At 36.6% G+C, this 26,905-nt stretch overlaps 1 protein-coding gene across 3 annotated transcripts in view; it reads right to left on the bottom strand.

Moving 5' to 3' along the window:
* The window catches only part of CTNNA2 (catenin alpha 2), a 456,724-nt gene extending 431,932 nt beyond the window's left edge, over positions 1 to 24,792 (bottom strand). For all 3 annotated transcript variants that reach the window (XM_059817398.1, XM_059817399.1, XM_059817400.1), the window contains exon 1: positions 24,691 to 24,792. In XM_059817398.1, coding sequence (XP_059673381.1) covers positions 24,691 to 24,792 — 102 coding nt within the window. The remainder of the gene's footprint in view (positions 1 to 24,690) is intronic.
* Positions 24,793 to 26,905: the final 2,113 nt, after the last annotated feature.

Raw genomic sequence — 26,905 nt, 5'->3', positions numbered from 1 at the left:
TACAAATTATACTCATTTGGTACTATTTATTAAGTAAAACATTTATTATTAAAAATGCCTGTTTTTAAGTCTAAGGCCTTTGTTTAGTGAAGTTGTCCACTAAATACTGTCAGAAAGGTGGAAAGAGGTTTTAGAAGTACATGTGGGAGTATGATATACAAAAGCACATGCCTTAAAACATTGTTGGGGTTTGGGGGGGGGTTGTTTGTTTGGTTTTAATATCTGAACTGGAAGAAAAAATACGGAACATATACTGTGGAATACCCTTTTGGAAAGTTTGATCAGTTCTACGTTACAAAGTGCCGGCTACCTGTATTCCTTTGAAAGCTAAATGCAGGTTAGATTTAATGAGGTCATTAGACTCTATTTGACATCATTTTATTTGAATTCTCAGTTTCACCTTATCTCAAATCATGACTCCCAAGGAAGAAAGGGACTGCTCAGTGAATATATTTCAGCCAAATAAAACTATTAGCACTCTGAAAACCCAGAAATTATGAGATTACTGAAATCTCAATGCTTTACCATGAAAACAAAGAACCTGCATTTCAATACAAACCAGTTCAAGCCTACTGAGTAATTTTTTTCAGCCGGTTGGTCAGATGGTTTCTAAAATAGGAAAACACAGTCTCCAGAAACAAACAAAAAAATATTAATTTATGCTGAATTGTTGAGAGCTAATCCACAACTTCAAAAGGAACTTGGAAGAAGAACAATCTCACTGCACTCATCCCGGCAGATAGTCACACAGGTATGCAACAGAGTCACTATGCTCAGAAATATATTACCAGAATTATTAAAGTTATTAATTTGTGAGGAGAGAGTAGGAACTAACAAGAAACTCTGGAAAGCTTGATGAACATCTTAACAAACATCTTGACCACAGCAGCAATTAAGAAGGATGAGCTTAAAGAGAACAAACGTCTGTCTTGGAACTATGTATATCAAATTAAGAAAGGAATTATACACATTTAATAGTAGGAAATGTTTCTTTTCAGGAAGATAAATAGATCAGCGTGCCATTTAAGAATAATTAGGAAGATTTACATTTCCTGGGTGTCATCCTCTCTTATCTAATATTCCTCTGTGTATTCAAGGGTTTTTCTTATTGTTATTTTTAATAATTTGAAAAATTTTCACCCATGTCTCTGAATACAAACATTGTGGAAATTGATTAATTAAAATACAATCAGCAGGAAAGGTTCCATTCTTCAGTAACAAAATGAACCTAAGTGAACACCCAGAGAGATCTTCCTGTATTAGACAGACAAAAAACATTTCTATTAATACATTCAGATCTTCAGAAGAGCTAGAAGCTCTTCAAAATTCACAGAAGGTTTTGTGTTTTTTGTAAATTATATTGATTACAAAGTAGACAAGTAAGGTAGAGTTAAATTACATATAAAATAAAAATTGATAGTATAGCATGAAAAGAAGTGGCAAACAACAAAGCTGGCCTCTAAATGAGGCAGGATTTGCCTCAAAATGACAGCTATTTTTTTACCAACAGAATTCACACACAGATCTTCAATATTTCCAATATCTGGCACCAACAACCAAACTTGAAGCCTAAATCTAAATAACCTGATGATTTTCTACATAGGCAAATGCAGGTGGAAGTAAGGTATTCAAGAGCCTTATATATTCATTTTTATTTCATAAATTAAACTGAAATCAGAGAAAGGACATCAAGTCAGACTACCTTAGAAAATTACCATAGAAATCTACTTTACATTTGCTAAATATTTTTGGCCCAAATATCATAAATACTTAACTACTGGAACTGATATCTTTAATATAGTCAGTTATGAATGGAAAATTGATTAATTTTAATGTTTTATTGCACAAGCAAAGATTTCACACCTATTAACTTTTCAAAACCAAATATTTCCTATTTAACTACCTATGCTCTGAAAGATGTTTTCCCCCCATATTTCAATGTCATTGAAAAAATCTGCAGCTTCAGAAGCAGCCTTGCCTTTTGTTGCACACGATCCATTCTTAAACAGCTTTATAAACATTCCCTACGCTGAATTTAAGAGATAGATGCACAAAGAACTAACGAAACAGGAAAGTAGCACAGACCAAGGGAGCAAAAAACTCTTGAAAGTATGAGCAGTCACTTTGTTGTGAGTTTGTACAGCACATGGCGCAACGGAGCTCGGATCCGCAGCAGCACAGGCTAGACGATACTGAAGTCCAAATACGTGACATTATTCATTAGGCATATGATGCTAATGCCTGAGTATTTTGTAATGAATCACAACTTCACTTCCCTATGACTTGGGGGCACAGCTTGCACTCAAAGATAAAGTCCCCATTTAAAATCCTGTTACCAGAGGAAGAATGTCTGCTGATTTATCTCCGGCTGATAAATTCCCTGATTTTTAAGACAGCATTAGGTCGCTTATTAGTCTCAAACTTGAGCACCAGTGGGGGCGGGGGTGGGGGGGGTGGGGGGGGTGGGAAACCAGAACTCCCTTACCAAGAATATTAGGCTCTTTCAGACTAAGTGGAAGGGAACAATTTGTTACCAGAATAAGAAGCCTCAGTGCTGACCTGAAGCAATGCAGTCTCTAAAAATAATAAAAATTAAAACCTACACATACACACACACTCCAGGAGCACATTCCCTGTTTGTTTTTAATACAGAGAAAAGAATTGGTCTTTCAAGAGATAGCAGAGAATTTTTACAGAAGGCAGCAAAACACCATGAAGACTCCCACATTATTTAGTTAAAATTTGATTGCTCGTTATTTCTGATTATCAGTCTCTGAGTGACGACAAACCTTGTCGTTGTTTATTCTTGACCCAATCCTTGATCCCGATCCCAACACTTAATAAAAATCTTACAGCTTTCTTAGAATAGTAGAATCTGCCAATCTTTTGCTTCTTAAAGAAGAATGTCTTGAGAATTGAAACGAGAGAAAGGTCAAAAAAAGCATTGTGACATTTCCTGCTTTCTCTATAACAAAAATCTTAATATTATGCCTTGTGTTTGTTCACATCCTCTTTTTCAGGAAATTGCTCAGATTGTAGCCATAACCTTTCACAAACCCCAGAATACTATAACTCAATAATAAAAGTAATTAATATGTAACAGCTAAGTTCCCCCGACCCAAGATCTTACATGCAGAGCATCTCTGATCATCAAAGGTCTCCATCAGTTTTCTTACTTCCTCTTGGGTTTGTGACAGAGATTATTAACTGAAATACTTCAGCCTTCAAATTTAGCAAAGGACATAGGAAAGATACTGGAGAATTCACAAACAATTCTGGTGTTTGATATATGAATAAATGGAAAAGAAACATATGACAAAATATGCATAAAATACAATATTATGTTAATGAAATTAATCAAAACTAAAGCTGACCGCAAAGAAGCATGGAGGACACTTGCTGCATTTAGTATCAAAACGGTAGATAAACTTCAATACTGAAAATATAAAGGTATGCACAGTGAGGAAAAAACCAAGGATATATACAAAGCTATCACTATTCAGAAGAGATCAAAGAGATGCTGTGCATGACTCTTTGCATGCCAAATGCTACTACTCACTGATGATCAAAAAGGCAAAGACTTAACAGGAAGGAAATTCAGAAAGGAGAAAAAAGAAAAAAAAGAAACAAAACCACTACCACCACCCCCAAACAAAACATTCTGCCACCACACGTGTAGAAAGGACCTCAAAAAATATCTAGGCTCTATAAACCCAAAACAGAATCAACTCTACCTCTGCCATCCCCAACAGTGGTATGGCAGAACCATTATCCATTCCAGTTTTAAAACCTTTGAATACTGTCCATTGCATGACTTCCTTGGGAAATCTATTTCAATGCTTCACTAGCCCTACTGTGAGAAACCTTTTTCTGATACCTATCTGGAATCTTCCCCTTTGCAATTTAAGTACATTATTTCTCATATTATCCACTACAGGCACGGAGAACAAATTGTCCCATTCCGTCTTCATGTATTCGAGAACTGTTAAATTCCACTTCAGTCTTCTTTCCTTAGAATAACAGCTCCAATTTGTTCAATCTTTCGCAGAATGTCATGTCTTCTAGACTTCTGATCGTTGCTATTGCTCTTATCTAGTCTCCTTGTAACTGTTGAAATCTTTCCTGAAGTGCAGTGCTTAAATTTCATCGTATTGCAACTAACTTGACCAGCACAGCCCTCCCAGTGCTGAAAAGCATGGGAGGATTATTTTTCAGGAAGGTATAACTCTGTTCTACAGCTGAGTTTAGTGCATGCCTGTTTAGTAAATCATGACACTCTTGACATGCTCAGCTATGATCCACTACCATTCCTTGCCTCCTCTACAAGGACATGTCACCGACGTGTATTTATGTGGTTAATTACGCCTGGCCAAATATGGAGCTTTCTAATTGCCTGTACTGAATTACATTCTATATTTTCAGATTATCATCCACAATTTGCCAAGGTTATGTCGACTCCTAATTCTGTCTACCAGCCTGCTTACAGCCCCAACTCTAGCTTGGTGTTCTCTGCAAGGGTAGTAGGCGTCTCTCCATTCCATCTTCTGGACCATTAGTTAAAATACTGAAAGAATCAGAATACCATTCAGTTGACTCAGCTATATTGACAGTGAAACCTGGTAGTAAATCTCATTTCATAGCAGCTTCACCTAAACGATAGCTTCTTCCTGAGAATGCCATTTCAGGCAGTATTAAAAGTCTTAATGAAGTCAAGATACATGGCACCAAGTTCCCCTTATTCGGTCAAATCTGATCCCTGTTACAGGAGGTAATTGCAAGAATCCACGTTTCCTATACACTTGTACAAACTGAACAAAAAGTGTTGCTGACTACTAGCTGAGATTCAAATCACTCCTTCAAAAAAGATGCAGTGGAACTGGAACAAAAAACTGAGGAAGAAGAGTCACCAGTAACAGCAACCTTCCTCCCTGCACACAACCCTTCACGATATACTTTCTGTTCTCCTCCCATGTCTCTGCCCCCAAGTCTGAAGCTCAGGAAGTCTTGGCTCCTGCCAATCTGTGGTTCAAAGACTGTGATCTCTACACATTTTACTGATCGCCCATAACTATCTGCTGTTGGACACTGGTGAAGACAGGAGACATGGCAAACCAGAACTCAGGCTGACAGCCCTTACAAGCATCAGGTGCTTATCAAAGTACCTGTCCTTGAGGTTTTTTGTTGATTTTTAACACAACTTTGCCTCTAAAAGGGGCTGCCTGGATGTGGCAGCTGTCTCCAGAATGCTGATAATTCCTGTGTCAGTGGGTTATAACATTAGAGGGTTTGAGGAAAATTTCAGTAGAACCAATTAGACTTTGCCACCAAAAAATTATTTCTTGGCTACGAGAGCACTAAAAAACATATTCAGTGCCACCTGAAAAATCTGTTTAAAAGTTGCTTAGCAACTGGGTCATTCAACTCCACTGATATGTTAACAAGTGGTAATAAATCTGCCCAGGTCTACTATTGCATTTGATAGTGACGAAAGCAAAGACGGGTTAGAGTAGCTGAATAAGTAATGTAAAACATTACTCATAGGCAAGTGGCAGGGTACGGCAACAGACACCTCTTCTGCAGCCTCATTTTTTAATTACCTTTTTGCAGTCTCTGCATAGCTATGGACATACTGTATAATTTTTATTCTAACATCTAGAAAAATAGAATTTTAAAGCTTGACTATCTCTTTTAATAAAATACACAATTAAAAAAAAAAAAAAAGACTTCTAGCTATAAAGCTAGTCCTTTGCGGGAGAAAGCATTTCCATTTACTCAGTCTTTGAATAACTTGATTTAACATTTACCTGTAGGAATCAATTCCTAAAAGCACATGTGATTTAAAATAAATCTAGGGATACCTGCAGGATCGACACATTAGAACTTTTATCAGTCTTAATTTTTTTTTTTAATCTTGATCTTATATTAATTTACTGTCAGATGTTACCAACAAAGTTAATGTAAATCTTTCAAATCTTGTCACACAACTATAAAAAGAATTAAGATTATATCACTTAAGAAAAATGTCTACTTATTTTGCACAGGTACAAAAATCAATCCAGGGCAGCCTTATTGATTTCCACTGTCACAAGCTAAAAGGAATTGGATCCTGCCTTTTTTCTTTTTTTTTTTTTTTTTCTTCTTCTTTTTTTTTTTTTTTCCTTCTTTTTTTTTTTTTTTTTTTTTTTTTTTAAAACTGGCACTGTACATAGCCAAACAAGAGCTAAAAAGAAACAGGGGACTGAAAGTTACATTTCTTATCAGGGAGCCATCTCAAGGAAATACCTGCAGTCAGCATGGTACTTCAGAATATACTTAGCATTAAACAAATACTTATAGTAGAATTAATAGGAGTTTCAATTGTTTTCATCAATCAAGTGAATAAGAATGAACCAGCACATTGCTCGCAGTAAATCCCAGAGTCATGCAAAATAATTATATGAAACCATGTTGTAAATGTGGAAGATTGGTTCTTAGCCACAATATTTCTAACAATATAAAACTTGTAAGAACTAGAAAGTAGACATTTGAATTACTCATAAACAAATATGTAGTGAGTATTAGACTTGAGACAATCCACTACTAATATTCTGTTTTCAAGTATTTCTAAATTTGCATGAAATTCTATCTTCCTGCTTGCTCCAGTTTCCCACTCTGGATGTACATATTATACTAAGTTCTTGTGAAGAGGATCATCAGCATTTCCAGACCAATATTACTCAAAACGCGTTATTTTGCCAATATCCTACAGCCCTTCTGTTAAGGAGACCCAGTGTCCCCATGTCTTGCATCGCAGCCGTGCAGTTTATGAAGGCACAAGAGGAAGAAAAGGCTGCCCCGCAAGAACGTGGGGATGGCTGGTTTTGGTTTTACTGCTGTTTTGAAAATTTTCTGAAACACGGCCAAGTGATGTCCGCACCTCTCTACTGCAGAAATCTCAAAATGAACAATAAGCAGGAACTGTTCAAAAGCTCACAGGACCTTTTCCTAACTTCTTACTTTTCACCCATACTTAAAAAATAATAATTTCACTCTCCTATATCAGACTGTAACAAATCATTGCTTTAAGTAATGCAGATCATAAACAAGCATCTTTTGCAAAACTCAGTAATAACAATGTAATGCTTGCAAAGTATTCTGATTTTGGATTAGCTGATAAACCTTGGATGAAAAGAATGTATTATAATTGTATCCCACAGCTGGGCAACCATTCCAGAAAAAAACAAATACTAGCAAAAGCCTATGGAACAAACACCAATCTTTTCCAGTAAATTTCACAGAATCACAAAGGTTGGAAAAGACCTGTAAGATCATCAAGTCCAACCATCAAACCAACACCACCATGCCCATTAAACCATGTCCCACAATGCCACGTCCACACATTCCTTGAACACCTCCAGCGATGGTGACTCCACCACCTCCCTGGGCAGCCTCTTCCAATTTATTTCAAAGCATATTGGTATAACATCATTGCAGTACCACAGCACCTCGAAACAGACCTATCAAAACAGCAATCTCTCTTTTGACCTCTAAAAATTTCAAATTGCCTATGGCATTCTCCAAACACTTAGGTTTTTGTGGGTTTTTTTTCTTCTTTCAAGAAGTAAGAGGACTGCTCATCTGTCTCATCTAGGAATGGGTTTTTTTCCCATCAGCCATTTAAGAAGCAAGGCAAAAGCAGGGCAGATTTTCATTATAACTAGATTATGCTAATCTTTTATACAAGTCTGGTAAGAGACTCAGGGATAACATTGTTATCATAACAAAATTTACCTTGGGAGGATGAGTCTGAAAGTAGTTTCTTTGTTTTGGATGAAGTGCTTAGAATAAGTAAGACAAGACTGTTCTGTGAGCACCTGTTCTATGAGCATCTTAGTTTCTAACGTGTTTAGTTTTCCCAGCTCTCCATCACTTGCTTCCCAGTACGCCCAATCCACATCCCTCCAGCTGCAGATGGTCTGGCTGGCTCACTACCGCTTGCATGGGAATTGCTCGGCTGGCTTATGTTTCCCTGTGTGGAATGTTAAATGAATAAATATGATATGGCAAACAGAAATACCTGGTAAATAATGAACTATCATAAGCAATTCATCTCTAAGTAGAACCAATTGTAGAATATAAACTGTGCTGGGGAGTACAATATAATATAAAGTCTTACATGGGGAAAAAATAAACAAAATCTATTTTCCAAATTCATTTAGGACCAGAACTAAACAATGTGATGAAGTAAAACTTTCCTTTTTTTCCCCTTTTTTTTTTAATTTTGTTTGTTTGTTTATTGTTGGGGGGGGGGGAGGGTGACAATGACAGACAACCTCTAAAACACCTCCTATAAAGGAAAAATATTTGAGTAACGTGTGACTCTTACCATAAAAGTAATTGAAAATTCAGGGCTAAGGTGGTTAATCAGAATTGATCAATATGGTCAACAGAACACATTGACTTGTTCAATATGGAAAATATAATGTAAAATGCTAGTATTTTTTCCATATATGAACCTTATATCAAGATAGAATATTTACTAAACCAAGATTCTATTAAACCTAGATCTCTATTAAGTCACAGAAACATTTGAAATATATAGGTTTAGTTACTTAAAAAGAAAATGTGTCAAAAAGAATAAAACTCAATAAAAAAGCCTCTGATCATGTTATTTATGTGAAGTTCTTCAGTATCTTGTATAAGATTTATTAAATTAAGACTGCAGTAAATAAAACTACAAGGACAAGCAACATCATAAAAATCTCATGAAAAGTAAAAATGAGTTATGCAGTAGTATAAAATGTAATTATAAATGTTAACAAAGGCTTTATGAATATCAAATTGCCCACACACTCTCAGTGGACAAAAGTGGAACTTAATGAATCCAGCATAAGGCACATTTTGATGAAACAATTAGCTTTTTGATAGTTTCACCCTACATAAACGGAAATGCAGGAACCCAGCATAAGCTTCCCTGTTGGACTTTTGTGGAATTAGGTACTGATTACACATATTCTTTTTCTGGCTAAACAAGCTTCTTGCAGAGAGTTCAGATACCGCGGTGACGAATATATCATCTCCTATAGAGAGTGCACAGTGACAGTATCACATGCCTACATAGCAAGCCATAGAACCTCAAAGTATACATCATATAAGCTTACAGCAACAACCGACAAGGAAATCAATGAAGATAATGTTCTATACAGTAGTGGGTAGTGCAGTGGAGGAGAGGGATATCATAAAAAAAGCATGTATTATGTTTGATTATATATCTTCTTAAGACATGGCCTTTGAAGACTCAGCTTTCTGATGGCCACATCAGTGAAAGACATACGCGTTAGAAGAGCAGCTGACTCACTGCAGCTGAGTTGACTCATAAAAAGTATACATTACCTAAGTATTTGCCAGCAGTTCAATGGAAAATTTGTAATTAAGTTCACAGTTCAGACTGCCAAGTATACAGAACATTTGTAACATGACTGATTTTCCAATGAATGAATGAGATTTCTTTAAATGAGACTTATAAGACTCAATATATAACCAGCTGATGAATTTAGACCCAACAGCCTGTTAACCTAAAATACTTGTCTCTAAAACAGGAAATTCTAAACCAAGAAATGCAACCATGCTGATTCCTTCCCTTTTCTGTAATAAGAACACACTAGCCCAAAAGCTGTGTCAGGGTGAAGAATAAAGAAGTACCTAGGAACCAGATGTGACCATGGGAGCCTTAAGGAATGTAGGCTGACGTACCTACAGTAAACGCAAGGACTTACTAAGAGTTTGGCAGAGAAAAACACAGATCACCACAGAGTGTGGCCTGAGGAAAGGCACAAGAATTTCTGGGTTAAAAGGAGCAGTGATTTCTTTAATGCAATGATTTTAAAAGAATCTAGAGTACTCAGCTGTTATAACCAGGAAGAATAGGAAGGAAGAAAAAAGAGAAGAAATTATCACAGGACATAGACTGATGATGTAATAACTAGAAATTTTTTGGCCAAGGGAAGTATTTGAAGGAGCAGACAGAAATGGTCTGATCAAATGGGAGTAGTAAGACAATCCTGCATAAAATTACTACAGGAAGCTAAAAACTGAAATTAAATTTCTAAAACCATCATCTCCAAAGTTCTAAAACTGCTTCTCTCTACTAAATTTCCACTCCATAAAGAATGAGAGCTTAAATATTTTCAGTAGTTTTCCTTCCACTTCAAAAGAATTTAATTAGACTTTCTTGATGTGCAATTCATAAGTTTTATTGGTATTTTGGCACAGAACGGTGCCTGGGGACAACACCAAGCAATTGGCACAAGCAAAAGGATTGAAGGGGAGGCCAGAAGGACAAGGAGATGAGAGGAGTATATTACATATACATAAAGATCCTTTGGCTTCCCTGTCATGGCTTTGCATTTGGTATCAAGTCCAGTGGAAGCCACAAGCTGTAGGTCAGCAGAAGCAGTAGCAGATAATCATTTCAGGTCAAGGTTTTGTCCTTCATAGCAACTTTGCAGTCACACCTGATTCTAATATGGGACAGAGGTATACTCTCTGTAAAATGACGACTCCTCTGCTATCAGAATACACACTCCTGAGAAGCACCAAGGTTTTTGCATTTTTAAAAAACATTTTAGCAAGCCAAATGCTTCTTCACAACTGCGATTTAAGAAGAAAACACTACCGAAAAAATGAAAGGGTTTGATTATTTTTCTAAGGATGCTCAAAAAACATATTGTGGGTATGCCCATTGCCTATTTTCGTGACTGCTCTTTATATCGCTTTATATTGGCTGACTCTGTAACCTCAATTGGATGTGACTGTGGTATGTACCTAGTAAGAAGTCACTCAACACTATGCAAGATTTTAGAACAGAAATAAAAGGTAGACTGCCAGAGAACAGTACTCCAGATAAAAGTGTTAGTGCTGCAGTCACTGAAGTCCCAAGTAGCAAAGGAAGTGTAGGGAAATGTAGTGAATAAAGAATTAATGGAGCAATGGATTACCAAATACATGTGAACAGCACCTTTGCATGTACCTTCTTCAACTGATGATTTTTAGATGCACAAGACCAAAAAGTTCTCGACAAGCACTCGGGGCCACGAAAGTCATAGCAACTTGCAATTTGACTCCTCACAGTAGTGATCACAGTAGTGATCCCATTTCCAAGAGTTAAGCGCCAAATTATTGGCTACGTAACAGGACTTCTATGGGCATCAGGTGACAAAAGCATTGACAGAGACATCTGCAGACCCGATCGCAGCTCTCCTGTTACAATCAACGGTGGCTTATATCTGCTTCCCCAAAGAGAAGAATGTCAGTCTTTGCTTCCTTCGCTTCTCAGCGGACTTGGAGGAAAGGTTTCAGACAGAGGACTTCTGAAGGACACATCCTGCTTCAAGGCAAATCAGCATTAGGAGCATCACTGTTAATGAATAGGGAAGCATCATAATTTATTTTGACTTAATTTCTGACATAATTGTTTTAGAATTTCTCTGCTGACAGAAGTATGTATAAAAATATATCTTTCTAACTATTTGATTATGCACATTTGATTATACACTGCTCAATACAAACTGATACTCTGGGCTTCCTACCTCATTTCCATAAGAGGTGTAAAATAAAGGATCTATGGATGTTTAATGTCATTGCTGGCTCATCCAGCCTAAAGGGTTATTGCTGGGTTGTAAGAACAAAATAGTCAGAAAACAAAGAAAAGAAAGAAAGAAAACAAAAACAAAACAAAAAAACCACAAAAACCACAACCAGAAAAGGCAAAATCCCTCACATTAATTGAAGATACTCTTCTAAGTCTAAAGAGAAAACTGCAGGGCCAATCACTCGAAAAGAGAACACAATTGTGTAACTTGATTATACCAATTTTAGTCTTGAACATTTTTAGATCAATGAAAAAGGCTGAGAGGTATGAAGAACATATGCATTAGTAAGCTCTCATTAAAGATGTATAAAATATTATGCAGTGACTACTACACTGAGCTCAAAATTTCAGTCTTCAGTTTCAAAGTGTTTAGTAACTTTTTTCAGTAAAATTTAAACATCCGCAAAAGCCCTAGGATGATGACTGCAATAATAATTTCCACTCCTGCAGTTCATCTACTCCAAGAAAGTCAATTTTTAGAGCAGACTAAAGACCTGCTGCAATTTTGTTAGTGTCACAAACTACCTACCCCACCTTTTTCTTTAAAAAAAATCTCTCACTACTTTCTACATAATATTCAAGACAAACTAAAACATAAATAAAGAGAAGCACTCACAATATGCCCTTTGAGAGAGAAAAAACAATAGCTTTGAGCTACATCAGTCCATTTCCATTCTGTATATTATACTACTGCTGTGTATCTATCAACAAAGTTGACAGGCACTAATGGGAATATGTACAACTTCAATCATTCTGCCCAAAGAAGTTATAATATTTGTGTAATGGGGTATATTAATAAAAAAAATTTGTGGCCTACCATGTTAGCAGGTATGCATCCTTCAAAAACAGGTCTGGCCTTCTCAGTTTCAAGTAATGGTCCAAATTAACGAGAGCTAAGGAATGGTGATAAAGTACATTTGATAAAGTGCTGAGGCTCCTAAATTTTACCTTGACTGAGAAGAGAAGACCAACTTTTCACTCTCCATGATATGGCACCGCAGCTTTCTACCTGGCTTTACTGCAGGTGATGAACCCAAGAAAACCTGACATAAGCAACGAAGCCGGGAACACAGGAAAGTCCCTAACAAAGAGATCGAAAGCCTCGAGCAATGAGATACCAACCAAGATACGATGATCTAGAAAACAACATTCCTAACTCCTTGTTACTTGTCCAAGCAAGCTAGCAAGGAAGTAGAAACTTCTGTCTCCAGCTATGTCTGCCACATGGGGAAGCAGACAGATGTAGCTCACAGCCTGGACTTTCTTGTGTGTGTGTTTGGACACAGAACAATTAAATTATATTTCCTGAATTTTTGATACTTGCAATAATGCAATTAAAAATGTGCTTTGGATGAGAAGGCATGTCTGTAAAGTGGCATTCATTTGTGGTTGGAAATAAATGATGTAACCCAGATACATCTCAAACAAACAAGCTAGAACGCTGTTGAATTCAGAAACTCCCAAATAAAGATAATATTTGACAGTGAATTTATTCTTCACGTAAGTGGCTCATAAAGAAAAGCTTACTTTACAGGGCATGAACTGCATTATAAAATGAACTAACTGATCATAATCAGTACTACACCAAGAATACATCTGCATGTTTTCAGTTACTCTAACAAGTACTTCAGTTATGTCAGACAGGAACTTCTCAAATAAAGCCCAATTCCTTTATAGAAAAGGACAAAAACACTACCACAAACTTTTATTAATCCATCACATTCCAACAGTCAACAATATCATATTTCACATATGTGAAAGCACCAAGTCCCTCAGTTTAAAAAGAAATAAAAAATATAAATATTACAGGTTCATGGAAGCATTCAAAGATCTCTTATGTGGTGGAAGATATGAAGGAAGCAGATTAAAAGAATATGGACTGAGTATAAGACGGGAAGAAAAAAATAACTTTTATATATATAGACACACATATATTTGTGTATATATACATATTCGCAGTGCCTCATGCATTCGTTTTCCTCAAGTTTTTGAGCCAATTGCTTTTTCAGAAAAGTAAAAAACTACCTGGCAATTAAAGTATTTCAAGCAGAGTAGTAAAAGCTTAATCGTTCTGTGCTACAGACTGCAGATATGTGTAATTTGCTGGGAAGAATTGAATAGGTTAATACGTATCCCCTGGAAACAACTCAATATTCAGTAGCCATTCAGTACACAGGATTCATTATGCTTCTATATGAATACCTTCTAATAAAAGAACTTACTATTAGCATAAGCAGATACAATACATTTTTAGTACTATAGAGCAAAATTAAATGAATCAGGAAAATTAATTTCTGTTGCAAATCTCATTTCTCCAAAAGCCTTCTCTGAAAAATTACAGTTTAACCATTTCTACAAGCAGATAAGGTTTTAGAACAAGAAAGTGCACATGTCTAATAATAATAATGCTCACAAGCACAGGGCTAGCTTGTGGTTTCACTATTTGAAAGGTCAGTGTATTGCTGTATATCCTAAGGATCATGAAAGAATTTTGAAATGTTGACTGACTCCCAATCTGACTGTTGCCTTGAGAAGGGAATTACACTAGACCTTGACTTGGTGCAACAAATACTCCCTAGAAAGTACATGCTGAGGTCTGTCAGGAAGACAAAGCCAAGGATTCGTCTGTTCCCCACTCCTTCCATCCCAAATGCATGCTGACAAGCAAGATAAAGTTTGGGGAGAAAAAGCAAACAAATAGAAAAACTAAACACGAGCTGAATGCGCCATATGTTGTCAAGAGTTTTCAAGGTTGGGCAAAAGGGGGAAAAATCTTCAAATGTTGGATCATATGATACAGGGTAAGAGAAGCTGTCAAAGGAGCCAGGTTACATGAAAGCTGTGTGAGATCCCAGGTCAACAACCAAGTGTCCTTGGCTGTATGACAGAGCGAGGGGCTACACCAGGCTGCTGCCAAGCAACAGGCAAGTAGGAGGCACCAACCTGGCTTGGGTGCAGCACAGAGCTCTGCCACAGCTCTTCTGCTCCAGGAAGCCCAGAGCTGCTGCTTCTGCTCTGCGCAGCCCAGAGCAAGGGACACGGCACAGGACACTGCTAAGCCACGCATACTAAATATCAGTGACTTGGAAAAGGAGAGCAGATTGAGTGCAATCTGGACAGTTATGTCTGCAGTAACTTGTAGCAGGTGAGGAATAATTTTGGTTTATCCTCTTCCATGCTTACAGTTCCTTAAGCCAAAATTAAGCTATATTTCTTGGTTTAAAAGGGTATGTATAATCAATTCCATCTATTTTCATCTTTAAAATTAATTTCTAAAGAAAAACACTCACATAAAATAAGGTGTCAGGGCTACTTTGTTACAATTATGCTTTTTTGCTAAACACCCTTTTATTTATGAGCTAACTATCAGCCAAGAGTGAAAATCTGAGCAACTTGTCCCCTGCTCCACATTGACCCAGTAAACTAAAAGAGAATGAAAATTCTAGTACTGACTTCATTTAGGATTTGAAAAAGACTTATTCTAAAAAACAGATACCTACAAAAAGGAAAATTTCTGCTCAGCAGAGCAATATTGCTTGTCTATTCTTCAAAGGTCATCTGCACAATATTGAACACGTCTGTGTTGAATACACTAAGCGTGAGTTACATATGCTTAATAACCCCATTATACAGTAGTAAAAGGTTTGAGAAGTCTCGTCAATGAGTACTGAATGACTATAGTAGCACACAGAAATATACTAAATGAGAAACTTCAATACATCAAGGGGAAAATATCATCCCATTGAAAAAGACAAGCAGAAGAGGACATATCTTCCCCATCTGAGCATTTGCTTCTCAGACATGTAATATTCAAGAACGCCAACCACTTATGAGGTTGTGGGATGAGATACTAAAAATTAATTTACCAAACAGGAAACTAAATATGGTAAATTAGACCATGGGCTTAAGGCAAAACTGCAACGCATTTCTAAATTTCTCTAGCTGAAAATCAATGTCTTGTTTAAAATACACCCAAAGCTCACATCTCTCTAGTTCCATATTATTGCATTTTATGAAACATTCAAGGAACGCTAAAAAATGTGTTTGGATCAATTAAAAGGTGCACACCCAATGGAATAGATATTCCAAAGAAATTAACATAGAAAGAAAAAAAAATAAAAAAAAATCCACGTATCCATGCCCCGAATTCTTTGAACTGCAAATCCATCAGTCAATCATCAGAAATACGTATCGAAGGGAAAGGTAACAAAATTGCCATTGCTTTTCAGAACATGGATCTGTTATAATTAGGTTAATTAACACCTCAAAGCAAAATCTTCTAATTAGCATATTCTTTTTGTAATCAGGATTATTTTGTAGCCTTTCTAACTTTTGCGGATTGATGACATACAGCAAATGAAGTTAATGAAAAATAAGAAAGCGAATAAGATTTTTACCTCACTCTCAAGAATGAAACTAAGGCAGATTACAGACTTTAATATCCAAATTGCTTCCAAAGTCATTAGAAGCATACATATTTAATCACATAGGTTTGTGTATCTATTTTCTCTTTTTCCTGGCAAATCTGATCTATGAGAGAAAACAAGCAATCCTGCTCCCGTGTCCTCCCCGCTTCATAAAGTGAGAAGTCCCATTATTGCAGTCTTTCGGTCTTCCAGTAATTCTTTTCCCAGTTTTATAACTCCTGGTAGACCGAAAGCATGTCCTTCAAAAACATATCCAGTTTTCAATCAAAGATTCTGGTAGCACTGAGTTGCTCATCATTGTGGGAGAACTACTCCAGCTTGTATGTTATTTATAGTTTATTTATAGTTTATATTTACTTATCATTTCAGTTTCCAGCCAGAGAATTTTGTCAGATTAAAAAAAACCCTTCACTACTAAAGGTACACTAGTTAAGATCATAATACCTCTTAACTTACTACAGCCTACTCCCGTAAGCACTTACTCCAAAATTCCTACTGAATTATCAGTTTAATGTTGAGATGTTTTAGTTTCAAAGTGTGAATCTTTGGATTTAGTTTAAATTAGTTCTCAAATATTATTTACACTGTAAGTGCTACCAGAAATAGTCTTAAAATATATACTGACAGTTAATCTAAGACAATTTCTTTTTATCGATAAGCCTGCATTTAAATGAAATACATCCAAAGTCTTTAGTCTGCCATTAAAAGACAAAACTAAAATCATTCACATAATTCTTCTCTGATCTCTTTCCAATGTGTCAACATTTTTTTTGATAATGGGGAATCCTTCCAATAATAATCTCATTAATGCTATGTTATAACGATAATACTGCCTCACTAAATTTACTTTATACCCACCAGCTGACCCACTTACTATCTTTTGGTACTATGAGCTCACGTTCAGCTGGATATCATAACAGCTATTTTGAAGTTGCTGCTTAGCAAACCATACTGAGGCCCTGCTCATACAGTACATGACTGACATTATTTATTTTTGATACATTTGATTCACTTTGGTGACATTAAAAACTTTTTTTTTCAAGTTAACATACCATTAAAGCGCTCAATTACATTACAAGTATATCCTTGACTTAGAACTATTATAGTTATATAAATTATTATATTAGCAGTTATATCTGCTGCAATAATTTTGAGGTCTTTTACTTTAACTACTGGAAATAATGTGTCAAACACTTTTAGTAAGTATAAGTTTATGATACCAACAAAAATTTGCTTACCAACTAAAATGAAAATCCATTACTTCTTTTGTAATGAGGCCACTGGCTATTAACTATGCAATCAACTTTCAAAACATAAGCTGATAATACCTATCCTGCTTTAATTAGCATTTTTGTCATAAAAGAAAAAGACTGTAATTTGCTAATACATTCGTTGACTGTGAGAATTTTTGGAAGTGTCATGTTGCTCACAAGATATTCTGAAAAAACAAAACCTATAACTGCTTTTGAAGCAAGCTGAAAAGAATCAACTAAAAATGCAACCAAAGTTGATTTTACCTCAAAACCTTTAGATGTTCCCCTTCTACGGCGATGACCCCAATTAAATCAACAGGATTTTAAAAACCTGCTGAGTTGTATGTTTGAGGACAGAAAAAGGCTCAGCCCTGCTTCACAGCTAGTCCCATCACGATTACATTTTAATCAGCTGTGATGGGGGAAACTGTCTCCTGAAGTTAAAACTCAGGTTCTTTACAAGGACAACTGGTATCCCTGGCTAGCCAAGCAATGAGGTTTGGGGTTGGGGGGGGTTATATTAATGTGCACACTGACTACTTAAAGCTATTTTTCTACATGGTGTATGTCTTCTTGTCATTAGATACATATTTATTCCCTGTGTCATTTCTCTTGGTTTGGCTTTGATGAGATGATGTCAGAAGCCTGAACCAAAACAGAGAGTCCAACTTCAAGAATACAGATGGATCTCAATTTGTGAGAAGAGATCAGCTCTGTAGGTGGGAAAGAGCACCTATCTTCTGCTCATATATTAGTCAAGGCCATGACACAACCTACACAACTGCATCAGATCAGATAGTTTATTTATTCACTTTATTTGCAAAGACATCCAGCAAATTCCTTCTCAGAACTTACTCAATGCACTTGATTATGTCCATGTCATCCACAGCAAACCCGCTTCATAAGGTCAGACTACCTGTCAGACTGAAAAGTCAAAGCAGCAAATGCTTTTTTTAAAGTTAAACTGTGATGAAAATGGTTTTGTCCATACCACATAAAGTCAAAAACACTTTCTGGTAACCCTGAACCACTAATAATTTGCTAATGATGAACAAGATTGAAGAGTTTCTCAATGGCTGGAAAATCTAGCATGTAATACAAAGAATTACACAGTAGAGTAGGTTCATTTTAGTCATAAGCTTTTTCGGTCACCATTTACTGCACACCTATGCTACACCCAGCATAACTTGCATTTCCAGCTATGACACACCAATAACAAATTTTCTCACTATCTCTCCATATTGGTTTGTGTGGCAGAAGAGAAGAATAAGTAGCCATCGTATTGCATTGCTCTGATTTCAAGCACTATTATGCTATAAAAACAGAACATGCAAGTAATGGATGAGATCTAAAGCCCTCCGAGTCTTCATTCTCCCCCAGCTAATGCTAACCTGCATATGCATAAACTCAGAAGTACAAACACATACACAGACACCTTTAAACAGTGAATAAAATCATAGGGAGGCATAGACGGAGAAGGTCCAGACCTTACAGGACACTACATACTATAAAGGGTTTACAGTTTTCAAGCAAAGGGGATTAAAAATAGAAAAGATAAAATTTAGCTAAAGGTTCCCTTAGCCAGCACAAAAGGTCCCCATACTGAGAAGATCCCAACTAGAGCTGGCAGAAAGGCACAGATGTTAGTGAATCTGACGGCAAAGAAGAAACAGGGATGGCCAGACTGCAGCAGAGGTTTCTTGCAGAATTCAATGGATGAAAAAACACCCTGAAGTAAATAGGCACCTGCTAGTTTTTAGTTCAGAAATTATTTTAAGCAATACAAAGCATAATGTTGGAGAAAGTAAGGTGGATTCTGTTCCTGTTCAACAAAATAACTTCATAGATAAAGTTCAGTTTTAGCTAGAAAAGAAAAATTCAAAATTCATTTTCAGATAGGACTTCTCTTCCATTCCCTGACACGAAATGGCCGTCGCTAATTAGCCCACGCCAGAGAAGACTGATGTGCAGCGCGACCTCCCACACTCCCAGAAATGCCACAGACCTGGCAATGTTCTGATAGAAACACCTTAAACTGAAATTCACTTGACAATTGGGAAAACAGTCCTGCTCATGTAAGAAAAGTTAAAAAAATATTGACCTTACTATACAGCTGAATTGAGCTCGAATGAAAAAAAAAAACAAATAAACCTTTATAACTCATTTTCCCTTTGGTCTGTCTTGAAGATGACTTCAGCTGAATCCAGATATCAAATAGAGAAATTGCTCAAAAATTCTGTGCAGTTACTAACATAAATTAGCCCAGTGACAGGACGAGAGGTAACAGGCACAAACTTGGTCATAGGAAGTTCCATCTAAACATGAGGAGGAACTTCTTTACTCTGAGGGTGGCAGAGCACTGGAACAAGCTGCCCAGAGAGGCTGTGGAGTCTCCTCTGGAGATACTCAAAACTCGCCTGGACGCATTCCTGTGCAACCTGCTCTGTGTGAACCTGCTCTGGTGGAGGGTTGGACTAGATGATCTCCAGAGGTCCCTTCCAACCCCTGTCATTCTGTGATTCTGTACGTGGAACATGTGTATTAGGCATGTTACTGATACCTGATACAAGCATACCTGTTACTGATTTTCTCAAAATTGTCTCAAACATGCACACACATTCACAAACCCTCCCAAAGGAAAGCTGTCTGTGTACGTACGTAGGTGTGGTTCAGATGCGGCTCCTAAACAATAAAAATCAAGAATATATTTCCTGTGCAGATTAGTTAGCACACCAGACTTAGGGTTCAAATGCAAGAAAAACAAGGTTCACTGAATATAAATAATATCTGATTAACTGGAAGGGTTGGGAATTTATTTCTATTTCTCATAGCAAGACAGAAATCAGTCCATTTTCCAAATATACTGCACAAGGGATTAGATTAGGCATAAGTTCTTTGAGAAGAAATCATGAAGTATAATATCAGCCATAATTATTATGATTTTCTAAATAAATTGCACTAATTAAAACTATTTGGGATGTTATTTAATGACTTGTTTATTTTATAGATATAGGTTACTTAATTTTACTGAGTGATACTATATACAAAAAAAAATGCAAAATTATTATTCAACAATTTCTGTCTGCCTTACAACATACTATTGTTTCATTCTAAGCTACTATAAAGGGCATCTTAAATTTATTGGGAAAAAAAACAAGACATGCACTGCAATTCAGAATTGTCTCTTCACAGCAACTCCAGAAGGATAAAAATGTGCCATACTAAAGGAAAACATAATCAGTCATAAAAAATCTGCAATGGGAACACTCACTATTATTTGTGTTATGTTACAATTCTGAAATAATACATAATAGTCCAAAAATCCTAAAAAGCACAACTGCTGCATGGCTCTGGTAATAAAGGCACATTTATAAAGCAGCCACACTGCTTTTTAAAATACCTAGGGAAAACTACTAAAAAGAACCCCAGGCTGACACTACAAAATTGAAGTCTCATCAAAAGAGCAAAGCTTATCTTCAAAAATTACACACAACTCCTTCACCTTTTCATCCACATGTTCACAAATGAAACACCAAATTTTTGGTGTTCTCTTCGTAACAGTTCTAACTTGTATTCATAGTTATATTTAATTATTATGCAAAACCACCAGAAACCAAAAAAAATATCCCCTGAGTCCTTATGGGCAACCTCCACAAGCACTATTTTCCAGCTACACATAAAATATCAGATAATGGCAGTTAAGCCCTTCCTAAAAATGTGATTCTTTTTTCTTATGAAAACCATCCACAGTCTGACAAATAAAATTGTAATTCATTTTGGTTACTATGCATGAAGGTGAGAATAAGAGGCAGTATCCTTGAGGATTTATTTTAGTTGTACATTTCTTCATAAAAATTTCATAGAATTAAAAATTCTAGGATTTATAGTAAAAAAGGTTAACTGTTATTAGCTCTCAGAAAACAAAACTAGCAATAAATACAATTACCTTATACTTTCAGCTAATTGCGACACTGAAGCCAGAGAAGAGAAACATATTTCAATTATGAAATTCAATATTGTTAAGAACAGAAATTCTAATGAATTTTTCAATCACACATGTCTCACAAAATCTCAGTGATGGTAAAGTGATAAAAGACATGTGGCAGGGCATATCTGTTCCTCTTTAAACATGACACCAAGCACTGTGAAAACAGGTACCCCAGCAAGCTCCAATAGCCTTACATCTCTGACAGCCAGAGAAAGTTCTAATTAGTTTGCTAGTTCAGGGCTTCCCAGAATAAATGCAATTCTGTCATTTCTAATGTGTTCTCATGATCAGTTGATGGATTTTTTTTTTTTTTTTTGCCTCCAGCTCAGACAACCTTCCTGTCTTATAATTTCTTCTAAACCAATTCATAGGTTATCCATATTTTCTCATCTGGAACACTACTGAGCTTGTCTAAAATTCAGTTTTAATGCACCATTCGCCTGACTCACTGGGGTGTTCTTTTTCAAATCCACATTGCATTTATGTATTACTCCCCAAAATTTCAGTAGAAGTCAGTGGATGCACCACCATTTGAAAATCTGTCACTCATGTATATACACTGAGTCAAGAGCCTAAATCCCACACACACAAAAGGCTTGATTAGCATTTTTGGAGCTCAAAGACTTGTGTACAACCATTTCTGTCTTTTCAAGCATTCTCCAAAATCATACATAGCTTGAAGAACAAGAGGATACTCTAAATACTCAAGTGTGAATGCCAAAATAAAACATGGATTTGTCTTGGTGGTGCTAGAAAAATCACAGAATCAGACAAATTTTGGCTCTTGGTCAAATTAGGGCTGCCTTCAAAGTCAGATCAGGTTGCTCAGGAACTTGTACAGCACAGTTCTGTTGCATTTTGTGGCCATTAAATCTTCTATCCAGTGACCTATTTTAATGACTTATGGACAACTTCACATCTCTCTGATTTCTGTGTGAAGCAGCTCTTATGAATCTACAGTGGACTTCAGAGTTCTAACTGAACAGGGATTAAATATTTATGTATTTATTTATTTGCCAAGATAAACTTCCAAATTAGATGTTCTCTTTAGGAAAGAAAGTGCTCTGAAACTTTTTAAGGAGATCCAAATCTTACCATGTGGAATGTGCACATGGTATCTTGTGGAGGTTGTCACTGCAGAGGCAGATTGCAATCGAAGCCCAAACAGAGGTAAACGAGATACTATTCTTGACTTGACCAGACTGTATATGCAATTTTAAGCAGAAAAAAGAAAAGCCTTTAAACTGGGAGGATCATTAAATTATCTGAGAAAAACAGAAAGAGCAGCTGAATAACTTAAGCTAAAAATGCAACAGATAAACACAGTCTGAAGGTAGCACATTTCTCATCACTTGAAGCTTTCGTGATTATGTTTGTGCGGCTCACAAAAACATGCTTTAGTCTAACATACTTTATTGGTTTCGAAGTAAAGGAAAATAAGTAAAAATACTTATTTCTCTAATAAGAGAAATTAAATTACATGCTCAAAAAGGTTTTTTAATATGTCCTTACTACCTAGAAACCTATGAAATTAAGAAATCAAATGGATATATTAATAAACATTGAATAAAACAAAAGCCAAACGTTTCTGTTACCTCTCCTGACTGCACTTTATTTTCTCTAGTCTTGGCATACTGCTAAAATACAAATACATTGTTCCTCATCAAAATACAAAGGTAAGGATCTTGGGCACCTTAGTTTCCACCATTGAAGAAATCCATATCCTGTAGTTCAACTTGTAATTTCTTTATTTACATTTGTTGAGGCGTGCTATCAAACATAAATCTAGCTAAATCAAAAGTTAACCCAAGCGACCTGAGAAACTATGAAACTACAATGGTGCTTTCACTTCTTGGCTGATGTATTGTCTTTTCTGGGCAAGGCGTTGGAAAATAAAACAAAGTGAAAGCAAAACAGGAAATTCACTCACAGAAGACTCAGTAATTTGCTCTTTTCACCAGAGATCATGGTTCACAGCAGCTTCACTTCCTATGCCAACACCAGGATCAGAATAATAGAGAGCTCATAACCTTGTTTCCAGTTGGTATTAAAAAGAATTCGGGATTTCAGTCCATCTTCCATATCAACAACAAAATTATCAAGGTTTATAATGAAAGTTAATTACCATGTTATCAACAGCAACGTGAAATGAAACTTATACCTCTTTGCCTTTGAGTCTGTAAAGTTGTGTACATTGTTAGAGACTTCCATGTCCAGAATAATTTGTGGAAAGATAACTGGTTTTTCAAAAACAAAGAACGAAGAAAAGTTGTAATTTCTTTGGGAAGTGACTCACAGAAACACCATTTTTGGGGAATTAAAGTAGCAGCAATTTAAATTATATCTCTGTTTTATTCTGAAAACAAAAGCATCAAGTCTGGTCTCACACTCAGATGACAGCCTACATTTCTATCCAGGAGACCAATCTCAAGATCCACAATGTCTACAAGAAAATTGTTAATAACAGGTGGATGGACAGATGGGGTTAGCTGGCGTTCATTTGTAATATAGTGAATATTCCTAGAAGAAAAACAACTTGTGTGTGTCTTCTAAATAACGGAGCTACCCATCTTGAAGCTTACTAGGATAAAATTATGTAACCAGCTTCCCATTATTAATGGCAACTCAGGGACAGAAAGGTACCAGGCCACGCACTCAGCAAATCCCACTGACAGTGACAGAAGTTTGATGTCTACTACCATATTTCTCTGGACCACACAGCTCCTGCCACTGTGCATGCACTCACAGCACATGTAACTTTGTACAGACACAGGAAACGTGACATGCATAGATATACAAAGATTTTCACTGACAATAAAGAAACTGGTCTGCCTGGTTAAAAGCTGTATAATGTATATATTAGTGTTATCCATGTTACCTAGCATCACTTTCATCTTGCTCTTTTTAGACCACTGGACAAATGTTTTAGCTTCTATTAGTAAATTTGACTCAGTTTAAAGATAACTGGTTGAGCATACACTCCCAATCGATCGCAGCATGAAATGAAACAGGTTTTAATAAGTTCCTTTAATTTTGTTGGTTGATTTTCTTTGTTTTTTGTGTGAACTTGTCTTCCATGGTATTATAACAAACCATGAGTATGTGCTCAGTCAGATTCCTGTCTTAAATGAATTGTTTCATAAATTCCTAAAACGCTTTTAAAAGACAAATATAAGTAAACAGTTGTTGCTACTGTATTCCCGCTCATACTTTGAGACTATAAATTATTTAGAACAAGAACTCCTAAACATGTTTGAACAGAGCTTTCCACTAGAGATCACGAACAAAAACTGTTGAAGTTTTTATTATCAAAGATTATTAAGATAATTATGTAAAATGAGTAAATATAGCATCAGGCTAAAGGAAGACATAAAACAAATAGAAGATACTTGCCTGGGTAACAAGTGGTTCCAATAGCCTCTCCACTGTGAGAGTCCTGATTTCCAAACTTTTGGGGTCCCATTTCAAAATGATAGGTGACGTTGCAGAAGTCATATTCCCTAGAACAGACAAAATTACACAACACCTGTGAAAGTTATCAGTGTAATATCCAAATACTGCATATTTATTTAGAGAATAGCATATAAGCTGTTCCCGTTCACATTTAAAATACTTCTCCATAACCTTGCTAGTGTTCCTCTACTCCTGAGGACTCCCAGGTGCACCACTGCCACATCCACTGAGTGCTTAAACGTTTATGTTCAGAAATGTTTTCTCTCCTATACCCCTTAAGAATAGATCTATCATGCTACATACATGTTTTATTGGGTGTACATGGTACGGTTTTGGTAGGGTGGGGGCTGCAAGGTGGGCTCTGTGAGAAGAGGCCAGGAGCTGTCCCATGCCGGACACAGCATGGACCCACCACAGGACACAGCTGAGCCCATCAGCGATGCTAGTGACACCTCTGGGAAAACACGTTTAAGAAAGGACAAAACACTGCCTGCCAGTTTGAGGAGCGAGGCAAAGAAAGTGTGAAAAACAATCCCGCAGACTTCAAGGTCAGAGAAGGAGAAGGGGGAGGAGGTTCTCCAGGCGCCAGAGCAGAGATTCCCCTGCAGCCCCTGGTGAAGACCATGGTGAAGCAGGTATTTTCCTACAGCCCATGGAGGACCACATCGGAGCAGGTACTACTGCAGGCGATGGAGGACCCAATGCCGCAGCAGATGGATATGCCCTGAAGGAACTGCATCCCATGGAGGGCACACGCAGGAGCAGGTTTATCCTGAAGGACTGCAGCCGATGGAGAGGACCCACACTGGAGCAGGGGAAAAGTGTGAGGAAGGAGCAGCAGAAATGATGCAGCATTAGGAACTTCCCCACCCGCCCTGCGCCACTTGGGGCAGGAGAGGCAAGGAAGTAGAAAAATCCGGAGTGAAGGAATGAAGTTGAGACTAGGCAAAAAGTAAGGGTGGGGGAAGGTGTTACAGATTTTGCCTTTTTTTTCCCTCATGATCCAACTCTATTTTAATTAGAAATAAATTAATTTAATTTTCCCCAAGTCAAGTCTGTTTTGCCTGTGATGGTAACTGGTAAACAATCACCCTGTCTTTATCCCTGCCTACAAGGTTTTCATCCTGTTTTCTCCCCCTGTCCTGTTGAGGATGGGGGGTGAGAGAGCGGCTTGGTGGGCACGTGGTAGCCAGCCACGGTCAACCCACCAACACATGGAATGCAACAAATTCAACAAGCCTGTTCAGCTTTTTGAGTAAAATTTCCCCACAGTATTCAGGATTTCTTAATTTTGCACCAAAAATGGCAGTACTCATTTAAAAACAAAAAGGACTCTCCAGACCATCTTAGGCTTAAAAACTTAAGCAAGGACTAAAACAAAGGCAACAGCAAGTTGCTGTCATTTTATTTACCATTTCAGGTTTTCATGAAATTTTCAAGACAGTTGACTTGATTTTTTAAATTCCAGATACAGAAAAATCCAGCTGACGGGTTTTAAGAGACATACAATGCACCTCGCAGAGCTGGAAAGTGTTGTAAGTATTTGGTGACATGTAAACTAGCTTGTCCATATACATAGTTAAAAAAAAAAAAAAGAGAGACATGGAAAAATTTGATTAAAAAAATGCTCATTTTAAATACTATTTCCCTTTTAGTTTTTTATTTTAAAATTAAAAAAAAGTCCTCGGTACCTAGAACACCATAGAACTCTAGCAGGGAAAGACAAACCAGTAATACCATATGGTATATTGCATGAGATCCAAATCAAGCCCTCTCTGTATAATATCCCAAACATTTAAAATTGTTTTCTCCAGAAAGCTATGGTTAACTGACAAGATAATTACAGTAATACAAAAAACACCTAAACAATTTAGTGAACAAAATCAAAAGAAGTTCAGCTATTGCTCCCTGAATAACAATCCACTTCATAGACCTTAATTCAGTAAGGTACGTGTTCAGTACTTAGCAACGTTATCTAGTATATACAAAGTAAGTTCTACTGCTTTATTCAGGACAATATCTTGACTAATTACTACCACTCAAAATTAACAGGCTAGTAAGTCTATGCAAAATTCATTCACAGTCTGCAAAAGATTTTCACTGTATTACTAGCAGACAACCTAAAATACTTGCTCAAAAAGAGAGGCGTATCAGA

The sequence above is a fragment of the Gavia stellata genome, chromosome 5 (assembly GCF_030936135.1).
Source record: "Gavia stellata isolate bGavSte3 chromosome 5, bGavSte3.hap2, whole genome shotgun sequence".
In the NCBI taxonomy this organism is placed as follows: domain Eukaryota; kingdom Metazoa; phylum Chordata; class Aves; order Gaviiformes; family Gaviidae; genus Gavia; species Gavia stellata.
The sequence above is the reverse complement of the archived record's forward strand: the minus strand, read 5'-3'. Positions and strand labels throughout refer to the sequence as shown.